Source organism: Euprymna scolopes, chromosome 22 (assembly GCF_053919585.1).
Source record: "Euprymna scolopes isolate OS-2025 chromosome 22, ASM5391958v1, whole genome shotgun sequence".
NCBI lineage: Eukaryota > Metazoa > Mollusca > Cephalopoda > Sepiida > Sepiolidae > Euprymna > Euprymna scolopes.
Window position 1 is genome coordinate 33,844,032 of NC_136503.1, and position 25,773 is coordinate 33,869,804.

Sequence of the window (25,773 nt, forward strand, 5' to 3'; positions counted from 1 at the left end):
ACTGCTTGAATGAATGCATTTCACTCATAAACAATGGTTAGTTTTATGTGTTTTTTTATTCACTTTCCAGGCATCAAATGCAGAAGAATGGAAAGTGAGGATCTTTGCTTGCGGTTAATTTTAATCTCCAATTTGAAGATACGTCCTCTGTCTCTCAAGGAGGAGAGACAACTGTTAACCCGTCCGCTCTTCTTCTTTATGTCCAAATTCCAACACTGACTCTATGTCCAGCTAACCTGATCATGTGGTTCCGGTCAGCTATTTTTGGAACTTCCGGTGCAACTTGTCCATTTTATAGTTTTGACAAGTTTATCAATAACCATCTCTTCTCTTGTTTACCTCACCAGTTAGATAGCTAGATTGACATAGATCACATAGATATATAGATAGATTGACAGACAGATAAATAACAGACAATTTCTCATGTTCCCAATTACATTACAATAATAGCAGATTGGCTGTGTAATAATAAATTAAAATATATTTAAGCACATTTTATGAGCAGGCAATAATAAAAACAAAAGATCTAATTAACCAGAAGTTTAAAGGATTAATGCAACGGTCCATGCAGCTTTTGAGTTTGAAATTATGATAATAAAATAGTTACAATAACATAATTATTAAAATAAAAAGGCAAAAAAAAACAAAACAAACTATGCTGGTAATTTTATATTAAACCAGAAATTGTTTAATAGAAGATTAATACGGGAAATAAATAGATAATTAAAACCATATGATAAAGGTTTCATAATGGTTTGTGGAAAAAAAAAAAAAATCTAATGTATAAAAGGCTATATGTCTGTCTCCATATTTTCAAACTCTATCTCATCCGAAATTAAAATTCGCAGAGCGGCGCTAGGGGCCTCAAATGATAGGATTTTTTACGGACCGTTCTTTTATGGGTCTTTAGCCAGTTAAAATAGTTTTTAAAGGAGTTGAAAATGGGTCAAAATTGAAAAAAAAATCGTTATAAATTTTGTACATTCATCTAAGTTTATTTTTAATCAGTACATATGCGTGTCACATTGGTGCAGTGGTAATGTTACCAGCTTGTAATGCTACAGTTTAGGTTCCAAATACTTTTTTTACTTTTAAAATCACAACTCTATAACAATATATGCGAAATTTGGACAAATTAAAATATCGTATTTAAGCATATTTTACGACTAGGCAAAGCCCTCCCACCCACTAGTAAAAATGTAAAAAATAAAATGAAGAAAAAAGATTAAAAGAAAATAGATAATTAAGTTTTCTAATTATTTTTCTTTGATTTTATATATATATATATATATATTTACAGTCACCACTTATCAAGGCCCAGAGGCCACTCGAGGATAAGGATTAATGAATGTAAAGTAATCAATGAGACAACAACTCGGTGGTTGTTTTTGGTGGGGATTGGACATAATTTGACTATTTAAGAGGATAGGATAGCAAGAACTTGTTTACATTGGACGTGAAGACAACAATGTTGTAATCAACTTGGAAGCAGGCCAATGGAACAAAGTTCCAAGGGCAGGCAGTTCTAGGAAAGAAGCTTTGTTCATAGAATTTACATTTAGATTTCAGCACTGATAGAGAGTAGGGGAAATTGATGGTAGTGGTTGTAGGTTGACGAGTTATTTTTGTGAAAGTTTTACGGGCAACTTCTTTAGACTAATATATATATTATTATTACTATAATAATTTTTAAATAGCCTAATTAAGGATCATTCCAAAAGTAAAGCCTCCTATTTTTTTTAACTAAAAAAGTTAAAGAGCTACAAAGACTGGAGTGATACCATTAAAACGAACAACCTTTTGTGCACCAGAATTTATTTTTCTACATAGTCACCACCATTCTTAGTGCACTTTTGCCAGGAATTCAAATCATGCACATCCATGACAGGGGTTGCTTTCTTGGAGTTTCATACCATTAATATCTGTGACAGAGATGAAACTTTCTTATCATGAATGCATAAGTTCAGTCATAATAACAATGCAATTTGCAATCCCTTCTGATCCATTTGAGCAAATAAAAAATAGGAGGCATTACTTTGGGGACATCCCTTGTAAAGTCTTCAGATGTATCTCTCTATCATCCAGTATATCGATGCCTTATGGATAACTATGATAGCTTCCATATATTTATATCAGATATACTTCTGCGTTCCATGTTTAAAATGAACGTGTCTTCTATAGTAGTAGACCTGATTGACTGGTTTACTGTCAGCATAGATTGCTTCATGCTCTTCCCGCAAAAACCTTACAGCCAGTCGTGGTTTTCTCCAAAATATGCCGCTGCCATTGCACACAGAAAAGACTTTTCCCATTTCTTTCAACGAAATAGATGTACTGAGATTAAAGCCGCATTTAGGTTTGTCAGCGACCACAGGGTTCAAAAGAGAGTCGCAAATCTGATAGGCCCTAAACTGGCATCTAAACTTCAGCCTCTGTCCCATCGTCGAAACGTTGCATCCCTCTGCCTGTTCTACAAGTATTATAATGGTGAATGCTCTGAAAAACTGCAAGCACTTGTGCCCCCACGACGTGAACACCCTCGACAGACCTGACAAGCTGCAAAATCCCACCCCCACACTGTAGAGATCCCTAGATGTAAAAGATCTTTCTACTCCAGTAGTTTCTTCCCCAGAACTGCTAGACTTTGGAATTCCATTCCAGGTCACTGCTTCCCCAACTGTACTGACATGCATAAGTTCAAGTGCAACGTGAACCAACATCTCGCTGCCCTAATCCCTACATAGTACCCCAGTAGATGTTTCCCCTGATAGTAGCCCCCTACACCAAAGTGGCAATGTGCCTTGTTTGGGGTGAAAATGTAATAAAAAAAAAATTTAAAAAAAAAAGAAGAAAAAAAAAGAGTAATAAAGAACGAGGGTTGTATTGTACAACTCATACTGCCTGCATGAGTTTTATGCTCAGTCTGTCAAGAACAACATAGCTGAGCAGCGACTTGGTTCCCACGAGTTTTGGCAAATAACAAACAGGGTCCTGAACAGAGGCGTATCCTGTATCCCAACCATCACCAATTGGCCTGACCTGAGGTAATCCTGTCAGCATCTGACAAAGCAAAACTCTATGCAAAGAACTTTACAGCAAATTCTACCCTCCGCGATCAGGACTGCCTTCTCTCCTTATTTCCTCCTGTGACTGAAAATATGTGCAGACAGATATCTGTGCGTGATGTTGCTAAGCTTATCCAAAACCTTAATTCAGTAAAGCAACTAGCCTTGACAGCATTCCAATTATAATACTCAAAAACCTTCAACCAGAACTGGCTGCCATACTTACAAAGCTGTTTAAATATTGTCTTAAGGAGAAATGCTTCACAACACCTTGGAAAACTTCATTAGTCTGCCCCGTATTTAAAAACTTAGTCGATTGGTCATATCCCTCTCAGTACAGACCAATCAGTTAATCAATTCTTTCTCTCTGGTAGGTTTATAAGAGTAGTTATTAATGGTAGAAATCAGAAACTCATAGTATCAATACTGTCATCCCTCAGAAATCTATCCTGGACCCAACTCTCTTCCTGATCTTCATCAATGATCTCCCAAATCACATTCTTGGGTCATTTATAGACATTTATGCAGATGACACCACAATCTATGGCAACACTTTAAAGGCCAACAATGACGACAATCTTTCTGATTCTCTCTCTCCTGATCCTGAACACCTGGTGCAATGGGGAAAGAGGTGGCTGGTTATTTTTAATTCATCTAAAACCAATTGAAATGAATGCCTCGTCTTTGGAAAGCACCATGTTTTGGCCTTCAGTCCGGATCTGAAATGGAGCGCATACATAAAATTCATTGCCAAGCTCGCCAGAAAAATGGTTGGATCATTCTATCGCTCTAGTAAATATCTCACTGCTGATGCAATCCTCTGCTTGTATAAGAGCCAAGTACGTCCAAGGATGGAATACTGTTGCCATATCTGGGCAAGAGCTGCTCAGAGTACCCTTTCCTACCTTGACAGTTCAAAACCGACTTCGAAACCTGATAGGTGATGCCCTTTTCTCTTCCCTGCAACCTCTTTCCCACAGAAGAGACGTTGCTAGCTTGTCTCTGCTCTATCATTATTTTTATGGCAAGTGCTCAACCGAGCTCCAATTTATCGTACCCCCTTGCCAAACTTTTACAAAAAAACACTTGTCTTGCGGAAACCACTATCAATAATTTCTCCCACTCTTTATCTGTGATTAAACCTAAACATAGATTTCATGACCAAAGCTTCCTTCCTAGAATTGGCCACCTATGGAACTCTGTTTTGTTAGCCTGCTTTCTAGCTGACTACAGTATGGTCATCTTCAAGTCCAATGTGAACCAGTTCTTGCTGAGCTGTCCTCTTAAATAATCAAATTATACCAAATTTCCACTCCTTACAATTACCATGCTGTTGTCCCAGTGACTACCATACATTCATTAACCTTTATCCTTGAGTGGCTTTGATCTTGATAAGTGGTGACTCCCTTGTCAAAAAAAAAAAAAAATGGGCAAGTTTTATTACTAACAAGTTTTCCTTTTTTTGTGCTTTTTAATTAACTTGACAATCTATATTTTGTGTTTCTGATTGTAATTGTCGTATGCATCTGAGGTTGTTTTTAGTCCCAATTTCAACACTTTCGATCTTCTATAATGTTGTCAGAAGTTAATTTTCAATTGCTCTGTTAATGTTTTCTCATGGTGTCTTATTATTTTAGTTTAGAATTATAGAAGTTTTTGCAACCAGAAACACAAAATTAGCTTATTGAGTTGAAAACAATTTAAAAAAAAAAAAAAAAATACAAGATAAAAGAAGACTTAGTTTTCTTTAATCAAACTTGCCTAGATAACAATTTTCTGCCACTGTGTGTGTATATATACTGGAACATCTTTACTCACAATTTTGACTTTAAAAACTCTGCACTTTCTGCAAGATTGAATCCTCTCTCATATGTTGCAAGTGTGTCAAAAATGCTGTAATCCTTCTCTCATCACCATTTAACATTAAAAAAATTACTTTGTTACCCTTCAAAATTTGAAAGGATTTTGAAAATATTTACTATGTCAAATTAAAAGTCAATTCCTGCTTTAAACTTCTTAGGTGCTATGGAATCCACTACATTGTTGAAATCTGGTCAATTATGCATTGATAATGTTGGGAAAGATATAAACCACATCCTCACTAAGTTAACCCCCCCCCCAAATCTAGCAACTTGTGTTCAACTAAGCCTTTACAATGACAAGAACATGAATCAGTTGTAATACTGCATAGATCTGCTCTCCAACATAAGAATAAGTTTTATCTAGGCTCTATTTCTCGCATATTGTATGTAGTATTCTCACAGTTATATGATGGAAATGTTGATAGCTCAAAAACAATTCATCTGATTAGGCTGAAATTGCGTGATGACTGATATCAAAAATAGATCCATGCATCAAATTTAGAATTTTGATTGTCACTAAACTTTTTAATACCAAACATCAACGTTATATATGCTAGACTTAATTGAATATATGGGTGAATTAGCAAGTACCTATGATGAACAGAAGTTATCGACAAAGGTGTGACTTTTATTTTTCATGATCTTGACCCTCCTTTTTTTCAAACATAGACATGATTTCCTTTTGATATATCTATGTAGACCATGACCAATATTTTGACCAAGTTTGATAACGATTGGTCACCAGGTTATACATTAACAAATAAACATAGTGATGAACAAACTTGACCAAAAACATAACATCCTTGGCACGACTAACTATTGAATTTCATCATGAAATAACCTAAAGTGTTGAAGTGCTGTGAAACAGACTTTGTACTACTTTCTTCGGTCACCTCCTTACTGAAATTCCCTTTTTTTTTTTTTTCTGTAACCACTGTTATTTGTTTTTTTAGGAAAATGTCATTCCTGGAAAGAAAGTATCTCAGTTCATCCAAGGAGCTGCTGAGTTGATGACCCAAAACAATGTTCAGCCTTTGTCCACCGTAAACAATTTCCTCGCATACAGCAGCATCACGGGTGATGTGGCAACCTGTGAACAGCAGTTCAGTCGGTAAGTACGCAATATGAACACAATCTTGCATTTTCATAAAATAAGTTCTCAACTGAGCTTCAATCTATGGTCCCCCATCGCCAAACTTTCACAAGAAACACTCGTCTAGCTGAAAACACTGTTAATAATTCCCTCCACTCTTTATCTGTGCCTAAACCTAAACATAGATTCCATGAACAAAGCTTCTTTTGTAGAACTGCACGCCTGTTAAATTATTAAAAAAAAAAAAGAGCTAAAGAAAAATCTGTATGATGTATGAACTTGTGATGAAACAAACATTTCATATTCTAAAAATCAAACATTCATAAAATCATTTTATGTTTAAATAAGAATATCAAATTTTATGAGTAACCATTTTGTACACCATCTAAAAAAACAAAGGTAGATAACTTAATATTTATATTGCCAGATTTTTGTCATGTCTATGAATTCAAATTTATTGCTTAAATCATTTTCTTTATAAAAATAAAAAACTTAAGTTATATAATTTTTTAAACTAGATTTTCCTTTTATCATGGGTATGTACATGATATAGATTTTTCTTTTGAATTGTTAAATATATTTTTAATTGTTAAATATAGGTAGAAATTCTAGAGAAGAACCAAGATTTCTTAGATATAAAACTAGGATACCTGTCCCAGGAGGTGTAAAATTAATTTACCCAAACAGAAGTCTCGTATCACTTATGTTCTCTCACAAAGATTAAAATCAAGATATAATGATACTAAACCTCCTACCTAGAATCCTTATTCCAATTTTGATGAAAATTCATTATGATTTTTATTGTAGAATATATTTAAGTTTAAGAGGTCTTAAAATGAAATTAAAATTCACGATATCTTGTTTAATTGGACTTGAATAACTATAGATCAAATTTAATGCAAATGAATTTAAAATGGGATATTATACTATTTGAAACCCTTTAAAATGCACCAAAGAAATTTGAAATTTAAGTGACATTTTAATGTTAAACATTACATATTTTTAAATCGATTTATAACTGCCCCAAAAAATACGGGCGCCAACTCTTCTACATAAAGTATACATGGGGCCGTTTATTTTGGGTCAACTTGTATTTAAAACCCGCTGAGTCATGTCACGTGATCTTGACGTCAGCAAGCTGTAATGGCAGTCTGAATTTAAAAAACATTGTTATCGGTAAAAAAAAATTTCACCCTCACACAAGCTAAACTATGAACTTCTACGCTATGACAACGTTACCAAAGAATAACAAGCCAAAAATGTGAAGTAAAAAAAAAAAAAAAAATATGCTTACAAAAAATATTAACAATCGAAGTTTTTACAAAAAAACAAACCCAGACGCCATTTTCTTTTTTAGTAACACTCTTTAGAGTAAGGAAGACGAAGTGTGAGAGAGAGAGAAAAACGTTAACTTTTTCACCCCGAAAACGACAATTTTCAACGGGGGTGGGGGGGATCAACAACGCATGTGTCAGATGGCGTCATGACCTGATTTACTTTAAATAGTTGAAAAACCAAACAAATTTCATATACGTCGCTTTAGCTCAGGTAGTTCAGGCCTTGGTTCATTATCTAAACGTTTTGGGTTCGAATCATGGTGTGAGATGTTTTTTCTTTTTTCGATTTTTTAAATTTAAATATTGAACCCTGTATTATTTAAGCCATTTTTCATGTAATGTTCGTTTTCCTGTTATTTTTGTTTTTTTTACTTCACTTATTCTTAGCGACACCCCAAAACACCCGGGTACCCACCGATTTTTTTTTTAAATTTTAATATCAAAACAGGCTTATTTAAGGCATTTTTCACGTGTTCGTTTTTCTGTTTTCATCGTTCGTTTGCCTTACGTTAGTTTTTTTTGTGTTTTTTTTTCGATGTTTTGATTACCCCCCCTTAATTAAAACGTTTTCTTTTCTTACTTCTCTTATAACAATGCTTACATCGTCATCGTCATCGTCGTCGTAACGCTCGACGACTTTCAAACATCTTTCACTTATTCGCTTATAACAATGCTTCATTCTGGCTGGCCGATTTTATTTGCAAACTCTCCCCCCCCCCCGTTTCTTTTTTATTTAACACCACACACACCTACAAACACCCGGGCAACGCCGGGTACCCCTCGCTAGTTTATATAAAAAAATAAAATAAAATTCAATTCAAGAAAATAAAATTAAATATTCCTAACTAAATGAAATTGTTTAATGAGTCAAATTCTACCAAGATAAAAATATATCAACAATGTTCACATAAAACAAGAAATCGTCTGCTCAATTAGATACAGGTTATAATAGGGTAAGAGAGAGATGTTGGAGAAATGAAAGTTTTGATTGAAAAACTCACTTAATGTCCTTTTTTTTTTGTTTTATATAGATTTCTTTCATGTAACTTGTTTATGTTTGATTACACGCGCGCAGGTTAATTACTCCAAGTATTTGTTTTCCAAAGTTCATCGAAGTCCTTGATTTACAGTAACAGTTTCACTGATCTATGATTTCCTTCCTTCGCTGGGTTTATTCTTTTATTCAGTCAATATTCTAACTTTGACCGCTGATCATTTGACGTTGTTGATATTTACCTCCGCGACCCGCTACCACGTCGTCGCCGCTCGCCAACCCGACCTTCGCTGACTTACGTCTTATCGCTTTGAAGCGCGAGGCTCCACTGCCTGTTGACAACTGTTTTCAGGCCCCTCTCTCTCTATATGATCTATCTATCTCTTTCTCTTTCTCTACACAGTTTCTCTCTATATATACGGTTTATTTCTATCTTTCTTTTCTCTTTCCTTTTACACTCTTCGTTCACAGTATCTCCCTTCTCCTCCTGTTCGCAGGCCTCCTCCTCCCTTTTTTTTTTTCTTCTGTTTTGTTTACAAAATGTGATCGTGAATTGAATCCTCGGCACGAAAATGATACAGTGAATAAAATATACTGAAAAATATCTCCTCTCGGCTAAAAATCAATAAAATAATTTATTATACATTTTAATAAATGTGTCACAATATAGATAGGCATTATGTGATAATGAATATTTATCTCCAGGAATTTAGACACAAGGTCAGATATGGACTTGATGAAAGTGTTTGTTTGGAACAGACTGGATTCAAACTTGACAGATTTTCAGTCTGTGTGGATAAAATAAAATTCCTCGAGTGGCCTCCGGGGATTGATAAGTGATGACTCCTATGTAAAATAAAAATAAATAAATAAAATAAAACAGTAATATATATATATATATATATATATATATATATATACTAGCAAAAGTACACGTTGATTGGGTTCAAAAACAGCCTACAGAAAATGGACTCTGATTTATGAAAGTATGGTAGGTTATGAAAAGGAAGAGTTGTAAAGAGATAGCTTCGAATTTTAGGGTATCAAAACCAAAGCAAAATATGATGAAAGTAAAAATAAAATAGATAAACCCCATAATTTATTATACCATACCTGTTCACACTGAGACACTTATCACAATATTCTGTGGATCTATATTAAAAAACCTTGTTAAACTTTGTGACATATTTCCATTCTATGGAGGTCAGGCGCGAACGAACACCCCATAATTTTATTATACCATATTTCTTCAAACTGAAACAATTATCAAAGTATACTTACGCAGATAGATATGAAAAGTCTTTATTAAAGTTTGTGCCTATTTCCATTCTATGGAGGCCAGGCGCGAATGCAAACCCCACAATTTTATTATACCATCCCTATTTAAGTTAAAACATACTTATCAAAGTATTATGTACATCTATATCAAAAACACTTGTAAACTTTTTTTTTTAATTTTTAACTTTATTTCCATACTTTGTGGACCAGGCGCGTACGCAGACCCCACAATTTTAATGAATCACCATTATGCCAGATCAAACATACCCATTCCTGTGTCTCGATACATCTTCTATCATGTGATCAATTTTCTATAATAGTCAACCATATAGGAGCCTATTCGTAACCAGACACACACACCGACGTTCAGCTTTATATTATAGATATTACAGAATGCATAAAGTACCAAAGCAAATAGATTATTTTTATTATTGCAAGGATATTATTCGAGTATATTTTCTATATTTTAGAATTATTCAAAGTGATCTCTATAATTGCACAGCAAATGAACAGGAACACATTTATTGTGACTAAGAAGCTGAAATATAGTAATTTATTTAGAGCTAACACGGAGATGAGCTTGTCCGGTTGTAAAATGTGCTTTAATATATTTTAATTCATGCAGATTTTGTATTTATTATTACAGAGCCAATTTTCTATTAAATATTGTATTGTACTGATCTCCAAAGATTTAAAAAAAAAAAAAAAAAAAAAAAAAAAAAAGACGTGGGTGCCATGAGCTAGAATCGAAACCAAAGCATTTAGTGCTCCAGCCACGTTCCTTACTGTTTGAGCTATCGGCAGATTTAAAATGAAACCACTTCAAGCTATGAATGAATTTGCGCGTGGGCAAAAGTAATAGAAATATGTCAGCAAGTTGAAATTAACATTTTGCGTTTCAACTTGTCAACATATTTCTGTACATGTTATCCATCCATCCAAACAAAGATTTTACTTGTTATAAACAATCTTTGGTGAATGATTATTATTTCCTGTTAATTTCAGTGTTATGTGACCTATAGTTCAAAAGTTTATTGCTTGAATATTTTCACACAGATATACATGCGTACATCTACTGTTTTATTTATATAGAATAGAAACATACATATTATTTATTTTTAAAATTTTTTTTACATGGGGGGGGGGTAACCACTTATCAAGGCCCGAAGGGTTATTGCGTGTACAGTAATCAATGAGATAGTATTGTAGTAATCATTAGTATTGGGGGTTTTGATAGTGTGTTACTTAAGGGGGTGGTTTGTCATGAGTTTGTTTATATTGGACTTGAAGACGTCCAAGTTGTAGTCAGATGGGAAACAGGCAAGCGGTAGAGAGTTCCACTGGCGTGCAGTTCTAAGAAAGAAGCTTTGCTCATGGAATCTACGTTTGGATTTAGGCACAGATAAAGAGTGGGGAAAATTATTGACAGTAGTTTCAGCCAGATGGGTGTTCCTCGTGAAAGATTGGCGAGGGGGGACGAGGGATTAGAGCTCAGACGAGCACCTGCCATGGAAATAACGATAAAACAAAGACAGGCTCGCAACGTCTCTTCTGTGGGAGAGAGGTTGCAGGGAAGAGACAAGGGGCATCCCCCACTAAACCACAAAGTCTATTTTGTACTCTGTCAAGGCAGGATAGGCTGTTTTTAGCAGCTCCTACCCAGATGTGGCAGCAGTACTCCATCCTTGGACGTACTTGGCTTTTATACAGATAGAGAATTGCATTAGTAGTGAGATATCTTCTGGAGCGGTAGAAGGATCCCACCATTTTCCCAGCATCCCTGGCAACAGATTTGATGTACGTGTTCCATTTCAGATCAGGAGCAAAGGTCAAACCCAGAAGCTTGTCAAAACATGGAGCCTCCCCAAGACGAGAGCCATACATTTCAATTGATGCCAGATGGGGATCAGAGCGTTGATAGAAGCTTAGTTTTGGATGCATTAAAAGTGACCAGCCACCTCTTCCCCCATTGTACCACGCGCTCAAGATCAGAGGAGAGAGAATTAGAGAGAACTTTGTCATTAACGGCTTTTGATGTGTTGCCATAGATGGTCGTGTCATCTGCATAGATGTCAACGAATGATTTAAGTATGTGTTTTGGGAGATCATTGATGTAGATCAGGAAGAGAGTTGGGCCCAGGATGGACCCCTGAGGGACTCCAGCATTAATACTGTGGGCCTCTGATTTCTGATTATCAACCATTACTCTTATGAACCTATCAGAGAGAAATGATTTAATGATTGAGAAAACATTTCCAGTAATACCGTAGCTGGAAATCTTGTGAAGTAGGCCCTTATGCCATACCTTATCGGAGGCCTTCGATATGTCAAGAGCAATTGCCCTGGAAAGGAAACCTTTGTCAAGATATTCATTAATCCTATGTGATATAACCGTTAGCACATCTGCTGTAGATCTTGCAGAGCGGAAACCATATTGTGTGTCATTAAGAAGGTTGTTTCTGTTGAGATGGTTGAGGACTACTTTATTTAATATGGATTCCAACAACTTACTCATGACACACAGAAGACATATATATAGAATAGAAATATACATATTATTTAGATAGAATAGAAACGTACATATTGTTTAGATAGGATAGAAACGTACATATTGTTTAGATAGGATAGAAACGTACATATTGTTTAGATAGGATAGAAACGTACATATTGTTTAGATAGGATAGAAATGTACATATTGTTTAGATAGGATAGAAACGTACATATTGTTTAGATAGGATAGAAATGTACATATTGTTTAGATAGGATAGAAACGTACATATTGTTTAGATAGGATAGAAATGTACATATTGTTTAGATAGGATAGAAACGTACATATTGTTTAGATAGGATAGAAACGTACATATTGTTTAGATAGGATAGAAACGTACATATTGTTTAGATAGGATAGAAATGTACATATTGTTTAGATAGGATAGAAATGTACATATTGTTTAGATAGGATAGAAATGTACATATTGTTTAGATAGGATAGAAACGTACATATTGTTTAGATAGGATAGAAACGTACATATTGTTTAGATAGATTAGAAACGTACATATATTTTAATTTTTTTATTACATTTTCACCCCAAACAAGGCACATTGCCACTTTGGTGTAGGGGGCTGCTATCAGGGGAAACAACTACTGGGGTACTATGTAGGGATTTGGGCAGCAAGATGTTGGTTCACGTTGCACTTGAACTTCTGCATGTCAGTACAGTTGGGGAAGCAGTAACCTGGAATGGAATTCCAAAGTCTAGCGGTTCTGGGGAAGAAACTACCGGAGTAGAAAGATCTTTTACATCTAGGGATCTCTACAGTGTGGGGATGGGATTTTGCAGCTTGTCGGGTCTGTCGAGGGCGTTCACGTCGTGGGGGCACAAGTGCTTGCAGTTCATCAGAGCATTCACCATTAAAATACTTGTAGAACAGGAAGAGGGATGCAAAGTTTCGTCGATGGGACAGAGGCTGAAGCTTAGATGCCAGTTTAGGGCCTATCAGATTTGCGACTCTCTTTTGAACCCTGTCAAGGAGCGAGAGACTAGTAGCCGATGCACCAGCCCAAATATGACACCAATACTCCATACATGGGCGAATGGTTACCTTATAGAGGTACAAGATACTTTCGGGTGTTAGTAGTTTTCTAGCACGGTAGAGAGAGCCCACCTTCCTTGCAGCGGCCCTGGCAATGCCCTCGATGTAATTGTTCCAACTCATGTTTCCTGTAAACGTTAGGCCGAGGAGCTTGAAAGACGTACTCTCAGATAAAGAGTCGTTGGCCATTGCTATAGGTGGTAGAGAAGGTTTCTTGTAATTATTGAATGAAACCAGTTTAGTCTTGGCGGCATTGAACGTGACCATCCATTTTTGCCCCCATTCCACTCCTTATTGGAGGTCATCCTCTAGTGTTTCTGCCATATTGTTTAGATAGAATAGAAACGTACATATTATTTAGATAGGATAGAAACATTAATTCGGATTATTGTTCTCATCTTGCATTATTTTCACATTTCAGTCAATGTTATCTCCAACCTTCTTCAGGTGTATCTTGTTGAAATCTGGAATCTTTCTGTTGAACTTGGGATTTACACGTAATTTCAAACGAAACTCTTTATTTAATCCACAAGGGTATCATGCTCTTTTGTCAGCCACGACTGGGTAGAACTCTTAAATAATTCACAATTGTATTTTAAATGTTACCTGCACTGAGGATTTAACCTTCAACCCTCCAGAAGAGTAACTTTTGCAAATAAATTTACCAAGTACTTTATCCATTACGTTATGGGACCTCCTGATTTCTGTGTTTGACAAGATACACCTGATGAAGGTTGGAGATTACATTGACCGAAATATTGTGAAAATGACACATATTCTTCAGACTACTGAAAACGGTAATCCGAAGAATACAAATAATGTGAATAATCAATCCTCATCTAAAAATTCAAAAACCTTACAAAATGAAGTCTTATGCAATTGAGATGATTGTTTTTTTTTAGTAGAATTACACTTTTTAAAACTCAGAAATTAACCAAATTCCACTTTTCTTTTTTTTTTTTTAATTTAGAAATATGAATTTCTACTTAAATCTTTTTTTTTTTTTTTTTTTTTTTAAATAAAACTAATTTCAGCTGAAACACTAAGTCTTTATATCCCTATTTGTTCATCATTTGCTTTGATTTTATTTCTCTTTCTAGTTTTATCTTCTTTCTCTTTTTCCTGATTTCTTTTTTTTTTTACTCTTTCTTTGCCTCTCATCATACTTTAAACAATTCACAATGTAAGAGGAAATAGAAGACTTTTGTTTAATCAAAGAAAACTTCCCATCTTCTTCCCCTATATATATATATATATAGATATTTATATATATATACGCATACTTAAGGCCTTTCTCTTGCTAACGGCTAGATTTTTTTCCTTGTTTATTTATTGAATCAAACATTTTAAATGTTTTGCGATTTTATTACACACAAAAAAATCTTTGAACATTTTTGCATAAAAAGCTAATTTTAATGGAAAACAAATTCAAAAGTAACAAGTGAAGCGTGTCTGATCCCCCGTGAGTACACAGTAAACAAGGCATAAAAAAATGACTAAGTTCAGCATCCCCCATCCCACCCCATTTAGCTCAAAAAGTCCCCAGGGGACATCAAATTCTGGTGAAAATGAACAAACGGTGCAGTTAACATGTAAATTTGAGTTCTGCACTATGCAAAAAAATAAATGACTAAGTCCATCATTTGCCCTTGCCCTCCCATTTAGCCCCAAAAGTCCCCCAAGGCCTTAACATATTTAAAATTGAGTTCAGCATTATGTAAAACTGCTAAATAGACATACACAGAAAATTTTGGACAAATATGATAAAATAGTCCCAAAAATGGAGTGTTTCTGGGACACACCCAAGAGTTATCACGAAGTATAGACAAACAAAATTATATAGAAATCAGTTAAAACTTTTCAGAAAGTTTTATAAAAATCCAAGGTATCAAATTTTTTTAAAATGATTACAAAAGTGTCAATTTTAGCCATTTTTAACTCTAAAGGCACCTCTAGGGGGGACAACTGGAGTTTTTCCAGAAAATCCATTCGGTTACATTTTTACTCAAATCATGTTTAATGTTTGTGCAAAATTTCAAAAAATTCCAAGGCATAGTTATTGAGAAAAGTGCAGATGAACAGACAAATGGACAAGGTAAATTTACAGGCTCACCCTCCTTTTGTCAGGGGACCAAAAATGAAGTCAAAATATATCAGAACATACTTTCAGTATAAAAGAAAAGAAATCATTAAATCCCCCCTCCCCAGAATATGATTAAAAAATATTATTTTATTCATTTATATTTTTATCTTTTACAATTACATAGGAACACCATAAAAACCTTACCAGAAAGAAGAAAAAAAAAAATTTTAGAATTTAAAATGAGGGATAAGTTTTGCATATAAATTTAGCAAAATTGTCTTCAATTTCCAGTTCATCATAATGTTTAGTTAACCATATGTTTTTGTTATGAAATGACTTTTGGGCATTTTTTTTTTTTTTTTTTTTTTTTTTAGGCAATTATGTGTGATTTTATATTTTTGTTTATAGAAATGGGTTAGTATACTGCTCTGACTTATTAATAATTAGGTTAAAGAATATTTGAGGGGAGAGCACTTGAACTTAGAGCTAATTGTCAGGTAAAGATTTGTTAGGAAGTTAGTTTGCCATTCAGACTTAGAGTTAGTGATATTGTTAAAGGAAAGTTTTTTTGTTTGTGGGGGGGTACCATTTGAACATATTGTTGGTGGTAGGGTAGTAATTATTTTCTTTGTACTAACTTTTCAGCAGTCCAGGTACCTAACCCTCTGTGCTAACATAGCCATTGACAGTTAAAGAAATTCAAGCACCATATACACACTCACTGTTATATATATATATATATATATATATATATATATATATAATTTTTTTTTTTTTTTTTTTACAAAGGAGTCACAACTTAAGGCCTGGAGGCCACTCGAGGATAAGTGGTTAATGCATGTACAGAAGTCCAAGGGAAAATATCGTAGTAATCATTAGTGGTAGAAATTTGGTAAATTTTGGTAAATTGGATTATTTAAGAGGAAGGCTCATCAAGAACTTGTTTACATTGGATTTGAAGATGACTATATTTTAGTTAGTTGGAAAGCAGGAAAACCAGAAGACAGTTCCAAGGCACACAGTTCTAAGAAAGAAGCTTTGTTCAGGGAATCGACGTTTAGGTTTAGGCACCGATAAAGAGTGGGAGAAATTATTGATAGTGGTTTCAGCTAGACGAGTGCTTTTCGTAAAAGTCAGGCAAGAGGGGACCATAGATTGGAGCTCAGATGAGCACTTGCCATGAAAATAACAATATCCACTTGACTATGAAGTCTATTTTGAACTCTATCAAGGCAAGATAAGTAGCTTCTAGCAGCTCCTGCCCAGATGTGGCAATTGTACTTCATCCTTGGATGTAATTGGCTCTTATGCAGGTTGAGAATTACATCAGCAGTGAGATATCTACTGGAATGGTAGAACGATCCCACCATTTTTCCAGCAGCCTTAGTAATGGATTTGATGTATGTGTTCCATCTCAGATCAGGAATAAAGGTCAGACCCAGAAACTTGTCAAAACATTGAGCCTCCTCAAGATGAGAGCCGTTCATTTCAATTGATACCAGATGGAGATCAGAGCATTGATGGTGTAAAGATATCTCAGTTTTAGATGCATTAAAATTAACCAGCCACCTCTTTCCCCATTGCATCACATGCTCAAGATCAGAAGAAAGAGAATCATAGAGAATTTAGTCATTTATAGCCTGTAAAGTGTTGCCATAGATGGTAGTGTCGTTAACATAAATGTCTACGAATGATCTTAGGATGTGATTTGGGAGATCATTGATGTAGATCAGGAAAAGAGTTGGACCCAGAATAGACCCTTGAGACTCCAGCATTAATACTGTGAGCTTCTGATTTCTTCCCATCAACCACTACTCTTATTTTTATCATGCTGAACAGAAATCCGAGAAATCTATTCTTTCATCAACATATTTGGTTAAATATCTATTTTACATGCTGGTATTCAAAAGAGTATAGCTTTACGCTAATAGAAATTATTTCTTCCAGATATCTTCCAATGATAGTTCTATCCTTGTTACTGTTAAGTCCTCATGTGATACTACGGGTGCTATTTTGCTCAACAACATTGCCAACCATAATGTTGTGCCATGGATCTCCTTTCTTTCGTTTTCTCTTCTGGCTGTGTTGTCTCTTACATTGGTGACTATCAAGGGGGTGGGGTGCATGTGTTTGCAAATAAAATAAAACACAAACGCTGTCATATTCTTCAAATATCCGTTGCACTCTGTGTGCGTGTGACACCATCGATCCTCATAACACTAAGGCCCACGTGTCACAATAACAGAAACCTGTTCTTGTGAGTGAATGTGAAATAAGATAGTCAAGGATTCGAACTTGTGAAGCTAGATTTGGAATTGAAAATTCCAATCCTAAGTTAAAATAAATACAGAATGTTATTGAAAATAAGGAATGTGGAATCACAATTATTTAGCTCACACAAAATAGTTAGATATCTGTTTATTGGAAAAGGAATGTAATGATGAAATTTGTTTCTGTGAAAATTAAAATAAGGAATTTAATCGTCAATTGAAATTGTAAACATATTTTGTAAAGAGGTTATTCGAAAAATAGGTTACTGAACTCGAGGTCATGTCAAGTTTTGCAACGTGACGCATGTCAAAGCAACGTGCTCGATGAGCACATGTTTAATCATGCGATGATGTGACAAGTTCTCAATATAGGTAGTTTTAGGTGCAGTCTGAGAGAAAAAGGGGAGAGAGAGCCGAGAGAGAGGCCAGAGACAGCCGCTGACATCAAACCTTGGAAGCAAAGGTTAAAGAAAAGCCATGTAAAGAAACTTTGAATTCCTCAAGTGAAATTAGGACCGGTCATGAAATAAAGGATGTCAACATGTGTTATTGTATCTGCGTCGTCGTGTTGTTATTCAACAGAAAAGGTATTGTCCATTTATGTTATAAGAACCTTGATAAAATCATCATCTAAAAAATGTGTTAGAAAGTATGTGTCAAAGTATAAATGTTATAGAAACACTCCCGTTCACAGAACTGTCAAAGGTATAAACGCACTATCTCTCTGTCTATCTATCTATATATCAAATCTCCTCTCATTGTGTAGTAACATGTACACTGTCTATTATATATATATACAGAACTGTCTCTCTCATTATATATACCCTGTTTATGTCTCCAATATGCTATCTCTTACATATGAACATCTTAAGACATATGAACACTCCTAAGACTGTCTCTAGATATCACACCAAGACTTTCTAATACTAACATGAACAACAATACAACTATATACGCCATCTTAATAACACCCACCACGTAACACACATCTACATAATCTGTTGAGACCTCTTTGTTGTCAGCTCATTTTGATCTACTCTGAGACACAATCTATTTTCAACTGTGTTCAATTCACAACTGTCATCAATTGGCGCAAACCTAAGACCATCCACAAACTGTTGAGAAACCTACCAGCACACTTAAAACAAACTCTAAAATATATTGATCAATCTTTTGTTTGGTTCTTTTATCTCAAATCACCACCAACAATCCCATTTTTGTTTTCTTTTGTGTTCCTTTTGTGAACAATTTCCTGTCTTATTTCTACTAGTAAACCATTTTTTTTTCATGTCATATTTCCTTTTTTCTTTCTGCCTTAGTTCCTAATGCTTGAGTGAAGGAAGCACAATGTCAATCGTATCACACTCCTATACCATTATAGTTTGATCTGTTGCTCAATCAGTTGAGAGTACTAACAGATCAAGTTTGGATTCTGTGCCTCTTCTGACATTGCTTGAAAAGTTGAACTCTTTATATTGATAGATCTGCTGCCAAGTTTACTTCAGTAAATCCATGTAGCATTTCTTATGTCTTCCTGCCCAGCAACAACAAAGATATAATTGGCTATACATCACTTTAAGTGAGAAGCGCTCCTTACATACCTAGATGACATCACCACCTAAAGTTGATGATGATAGTTTTCTTATTTGGACAATTGTTTTTAAGGAGTACTTTTTTCTTTTTTTTTATAACCTCAAACAAGGCATATTGCCACTTGGAATGTACTATTTGGGATCATGTCTTATAAAGGATTGACGGGAGTTGAACAGCAAGATGTGTGTTTACATTTAAACTTCTGCAGGTTAGTACAGTCAGGGAAGTAAGAAACGGTGGGAATTCCAAAATCTACCAGTCCAAAGAAAAAAGCTGTTAGAATAGAAGGCTTTCTGGAATCTAGAAACTCTAGAGTAAAGAGATGGGATTTTGTAGCTTGTTGAGTTAATTAAGCGTATGTAGGTGGCACAAGTGCTGTGAGTTCATATGAGCACATTCCATTAAAGTACTTACAAAAAAAGCACAGAGATGCAACATTATGGCGATGAGACAGAGGTTAGTTTGACTGATAGTGTGGGAACCTATTATATTTGAGAAACTTTTTTTTTTTTTTTTTTACTATCCAACAGTGAGAAACTAGCTGCCAGATATGCCAACAATACTTAATGTGTGGGTGAATGTGGCTTTGTAAAGATAGAGGATGTTCTCTATTGTGAGTAATTTTCTAGCACAGTAGAGGGAGCCCACCTTCTTTACAGCAATGTCCTCAATGTATTTGTTCCAATTCATGTTGCCTGTGAATGTGAGGCTATGGAGTTTGAAGGATGGGTTCTCAAGTACAGTGTTATTTGTCATACTTTTGTAATCTATCATGCCAACTTATCCTCAGGATGCATTGTAGATATTTGGTATAGAAAGTTTCAACACGTGCCTGTTGTCCATGGTGTATGCCGCTCACCTGAATAAGAAAATTGTGATGCCAACTGCTATGTAAACATATTTATGTGTGATGGTTGATGTTTTGATACACATGGGTCACATTTTTTATTGATATTTCTGTAAGCTTTTGCCTGTTTTCTCCTCCTCCTTTGCATTTCAGGTTGAAACAGTTTGTATGTGAAGCAGTTGAGCCATATCAAAGCGAATTACAACTCATCCTTTATCCCATTTTTGTTCATGTCTTCATTGAAATCTTATGGAATGGAAACAAAACATCAGGTGAGCTTTTGCAAAATTATCCTCTTTTCACATATTTATTTATATATATATATATATATATATATAATTTTATTTTTTAATTTTTGTGAATATTAAATCGAATTAATGTTTAGTTCTCTCCCACTGCAAAAATTTGGACACCAGGGTCGGAAAGTGAGATTGAAAAGTTGGCGTCCTTAAGAAGGGGTATTCTGACCTACAAAAAGTGCCTGAGCAGCCTTGTCAGCATTCCCTGGTAAAAGCACTTCAGGCAATTAGCAATAATTTAACCCCTTCTCAAAAAGAGAAGGCAAGGCCTGGAAGGATGAACCTCCTAGAACTGAACTCCTATCACAAAATTAACAGGGACTCGATCATTATAGGAATGGTTTAATCTCTGCTAAAAAACAATAATTTATAGTGATTATTACAAAACTTTTTTTGTATTTATTTTGATTTCTCATCGAATCTTAACTAAATTAGTGCAGAAGTCCAGATGCATCTCAAATCCTGAGTGTGTCCATGAATTAGATTTGAATTCTGTTAAATACTGGTCATTCAACTATTTTTTTTTTTTTTTTTTTTTAATTTTTGGATAAATTTTAGTGAAGACTAAAATCGGTGACACTTAAAGAAACATGGCTGCCCACATTCTCAATTTAGACAAACGATGATAGACAATACAAAAATTATGCGTAGCGACTCCAATGTGAAAAAAACACAAAATCTTAGAGGCTTTATCCATAATGACTAGATTAGCTAAAGCATCAATTACGAATCTAGTCACAATATCTTAACGTGCCTAGAACAAAATTTTTCTAACATTGGATCATTATCAGCAGAGAATTACTGCAAGAATCCACAAAACGAATTAACACTAGAATTTTAAGCTGTGAAAAAACGGCAAGCGTGATAACCCATTGATATAGAATGAGTGCTTTATGCCAAATTGATAGTTGAATATGGTTAAATTTATGTTTATTTTTGCATTAAATGCTAATCCCTAATCATCCTTAACTATGCATTAAACAGATACCAGAATACTTAATTCGCTGCACCTTATCATAACAAAGGTCCGTACAAAAGTTCAACTAGATCTTCCCAGTAGTTCCCAATAAAAAGTGGAGCGGACTGTTACGGATTTGTTCTTAGTCTAGGGGTATTGGAACGCTGCAAACATATCAATGAAAAATAAGCGTAAAAAAAATATAATTTGAAAAGAAAAATAAATTTTTATTAACAAAGAAAAAGAGAAACAAAATAAAAAATAGTAAAGAAAAACGAATCTCTAATAAGCTGATTATAATCGACAATATAAGGGAAATAACTCTGTTTTCTAGTTATTTTTTTTATAGAAGTCAATGGTTTTATAGTAATGTTTGTTTTTATCTTTTAAACAAATGCTTTTGGTCAAATATAATTTAGAAAAATTTATTTACCAGTTTTTAATGAAAGATTTTTTTCTGTATCTTGTTTGGTTCATCTGTTATTTTAACGACTCGAGTTTACTTTTGGTCGGAGTTATAATAAGTGGTTGCCTCTCATTGCATCCCAACTTCTTGTTATAACTGAGTTAAAAATAACGATCGTTCGCTATTTATAGCTATCTTTAGAGAAGGTTCGGGAACGAATAGTTTAGAATGTTTTTGTTCCATGTTAATGACCGTTTTCTTTTCAAAAATGAAAACGCTGCATTTTTATTTCAAGCAAAATCAATTCCTATTTACAGCCGTGAAGGACGTTTTATTAATACAGTTATGAATTTTGTAATATTTCTTTTCTAGATGCAAGTGCTAATATTATATTTATTTCAGTTTTTAATCTTTATTTTTATTTCATTGTTTTATTAATTGTGTAAATGATTTTCTCGTGGAAAAATGTGCCGAATCTATCTGGCAAGTTTCATTTGGAGTATATATTTTGTTTATTTATTTTTTTATCATAGATTTTTCTTGTCCATAAATGTTTATATTTTCAAAGTTGATAGCATAACAGATTTTGCAATTGTTTTCATTTTCAGTTGGTGAGAGGGGAATCTTTCACCTAACCCTGTCTTAAACACACCAAATGGATTTTTATTAAGTACAATATTTAATTTTTTTTTTTTTTTTTTAATGGAGAGTAGACAATGCATTGTGGATGCGTTATCGGCAGCTCCCGTTACTCTTGATTCTCTTTATTTGTCCGTCAGTCCTCATTTTTAATGAGTGATTTTTCTGACAAAGGGAGAAGAAAGAGCTGTTCTCTAGGTTGGCAGTATTTTGCGTGAACAGCCGCCAGGGATGTCAGAAATTTTCTGTTTCTATGTCTATCCTTGTAGCCATGTCACTAGTAAGGGTGCTGGAGGTAAACATTTTATCTGGGCTGATGTTATCCGCCTGATAGTCAGGTACGCGAACCTTGGATTAACCACTAAGGAGGCTGTCCTATCAGCAGGTGCAAAGTACTGGGGCTGCTGCGTTGCCATTTGGTGAATGGATTCTGGACCATGCAGTAGGTTCTGGTGGTGCCTCTCGATGCCATACTAGTGGGTAATTGTTACGGCTTTACCTTATGTGCTACAAAAAAAACATTTCCTGCCTTTTTCTCTCTTACTTTCCCTTTCTGTCCTGCTCTAACCAAGTCTGTCGACCTGTTCCACAAATCCCAAAACACACAATTAAATCCGGATCTCCAACTTCTAACGTAGATCCCCACTACCAGGTCTCCTTCTCTAACATCAGTAGTCTACATTCTAACCTTCCAAAGGTTGAAACCCAATTACAGGAGACTAAACCAGACATATTATTTCTGAGTGAAACTGGCGTTGGACAGACCATTTCCGTAGATGAGTTAGTTATTAAAGGATATTCTAATTTAACTTCCAAATCTGACCCCCAAGATCGCCATGGGCATGAGATATGTGCCTATATAAAAGATGGCTTTCCATGTGGTAGGGATATGTCCAGAGAAGTTCCTAACTTACCCTATTTGTGCTTCCGGGTTGCACTTGCTCAAACTACTACATTTATATTTGCTCTCTATCGCCACCACAACAGCGGAGTTACTTTTAAAAGCATATCTGAGAAAATTTACCATGCCCTATCTGCTTATCCTTCAGCTAATATTCATGTCTGTGGAAAAATGAAATGTAATAAGTCCCCAGATGTACCTCTCCATCATACAGTATATCGATACTCTATGGCTGACTGGGATAGCTTCCGCACATTTATATCAGATCTACCTCTGCGTTCCCTGTTTAAAAAGGATGTTTCCTCTATAGTATCAGACCTGACAGAATGGTTAATTGTAGGTATAGACCGTTTCATACCCTCAAAAAAGTTCCAGCAAAAACCTAACAGCCAGCCATGGTTCTCTCCGGAATCTGCTGCTGTCATTGTGCATAGAAATCACTTTTTCCATTGCTTCTAACGTAATAGATGTACTGAGACTAAAGCCGCTTTCAGGGCTGCCAACAACCACTGTAAAAAAGTAACAAAGAAAGCAAGAGAGTTGTATCTCAGTCCGTCAAGTCCAAAGAAGCTGAGCAGCGGCTTGGTTCCCACCAATTTTGGCAAATAGCAAACAGAATCCTGTGTGCTCTATCCCAACTCTCATAAATGGACCTGAGGTAATCTCGTCAGCATTAGACAAAGCCAAACTCTTTGCCAAGAACTTTGCAGCTAATTATAACCTTTGCAACCAAGGCTGCCAACCTCCAATATTTCCTCCTGTATCAGAAAACACGCTATGTGATATACAAATATCTGTACGTGATGTTGCCAAGCTAATCAAAAACCTTGATTCCAGTAAAGCAACTGGCCCTGACGGTATTCCAATTATAGTACTCAAAAAAACTTCAACCAGAACTTGCGCCAATCCTTACAAAACTGTTTAAACATTGTCTTAAGGAGAATTGCTTCACGTCACCCTGGAAAATCTCATCAGTATTCCCTGTATTTAAGAATTAAGGTGATCGCTCATCTCCCTCACAGTACAGGCCAATAAGCCTCCTGTGCGCCATGCGTAAGTTGCTGGAATCTGTGTTAAATAGAGAAGTAATCAACCATCTCAGCAAAAATAACCTTCTTAGTGACACGCGATATGGTTTCCGTTCTGCTAGATCTACAGATGTGCTTACAGTTATATCTCATAGGATTAGCGAATCTCTCGATGGAGGCTACCTTTCTAAGGCAATTGCTCTTGACATATCAAAAGCCTTTGATAGAGTATGGCATAAAGGTTTACTTCACAAGATCTCCAACTATGGTATAGCTGGAAATGTCTTCTCAATTATTAAATCATTTCTCTCTGATAGGTTCATAAGAGTAGTGGTTGATGGGCAGAAATCAGAAGCTCTTAGTATTAATGCTGGAGTCCCTCAGGTGTCCATCCTGGATCCAACTCTCTTCCTGATCTATATTAACAATCTTCCAAATCACATCCTTACATCATTTGTAGACATCTATGCTGATGACACTACTATCTATGGTAGCGTATCAAAGGCCGTAAATGACAAAGTTCTCTCTAATTCTCTCTCCTCTGATCTTGAGCGCGTGGTACCGTGGGGGAAGAGGTGGCTGGTTAATTTTAATGCATCTAAAACCAAACTCCTATCTTTACATCATCAACGCTCTGATCCCCATCTGGCATCAATTGAAATGGATAGTTCTCATCTAGGTAGGCTCCATGTTTTGACAAGCTTCTGGGTTTGCCCTTTACTCCTGATTTGAAATGGAACACATACATTAAGTCTGTTGCCAAGGTCGCTGGCAAAATGGTGGGATCCTTCTACCGCTCCAGAAGATATCTCACTATTGATGCAATTCTCTATCTGTATAAAAGCCAAGTACGTCCAAGGATGGAGTACTCTTGCCACATTTGGGCAGGAGCTGCTAGAAAGGACTTATCCTGCCTTGATAGAGTTCAAAATAGACTTCGTAGCATCGTAGGGGATGTCTTTTTCTCTTCCCTGCAACCTCTTTCTCACAGAAGAGATGTTGCAAGTTTGCTTCTGCTTTATCGTTATTTTCATGGCAAGTGCTCGGCTGAGCTCCATTCTATGGTCCCCCCTCGCCAAACTTTCACAAGAAACACCCGTCTAGCAGAAAACACTATCACTAATTTCCTCTACTCTTTATCTGTGCCTAAACCTAATCATAGATTCCATGAGCAAAGCTTCTTTCTTAGAACTGCACGCCTATGGAATTGTCTTCCGTTTTTCTGCTTTCCAGCTGACTTCAATATGGTTGTCTTCAAGTCTAACGTAAACAAGTTTTTGATGAGCTGTTCCATATAAGTTAACAAATTTACCGAACCTCCATTACTAACGATCGCTATATTGTCCAATTTCTACTGTACACTCTTTAACTCTTATCCTCAAGTGACATCTTGGCCTTGATAAGTGGTGATGCCTATGTAAAAAAAAATCTCCAGAGACACTTAGAAAAACGTTTTACATTCAAATTCTTGAGTAATACATTTTATATTATGTTGTGTAATCTTTTATTATTTCCTTTTAATTAAT

The 25,773-nt window shown here is 35.3% G+C and overlaps 1 protein-coding gene across 1 annotated transcript in view; it reads left to right on the forward strand.

Moving 5' to 3' along the window:
• Nucleotides 1–25,773, forward strand: part of LOC145243958 (TAF5-like RNA polymerase II p300/CBP-associated factor-associated factor 65 kDa subunit 5L) — a 70,981-nt gene that overhangs the window by 14,672 nt on the left and 30,536 nt on the right. Inside the window, exons 2-3 of the mRNA XM_080107085.1 lie at nt 5,881–6,038; nt 20,170–20,288. Of these exons, the coding sequence (XP_079963211.1) occupies nt 5,881–6,038; nt 20,170–20,288 (277 nt within the window). The remainder of the gene's footprint in view (nt 1–5,880; nt 6,039–20,169; nt 20,289–25,773) is intronic.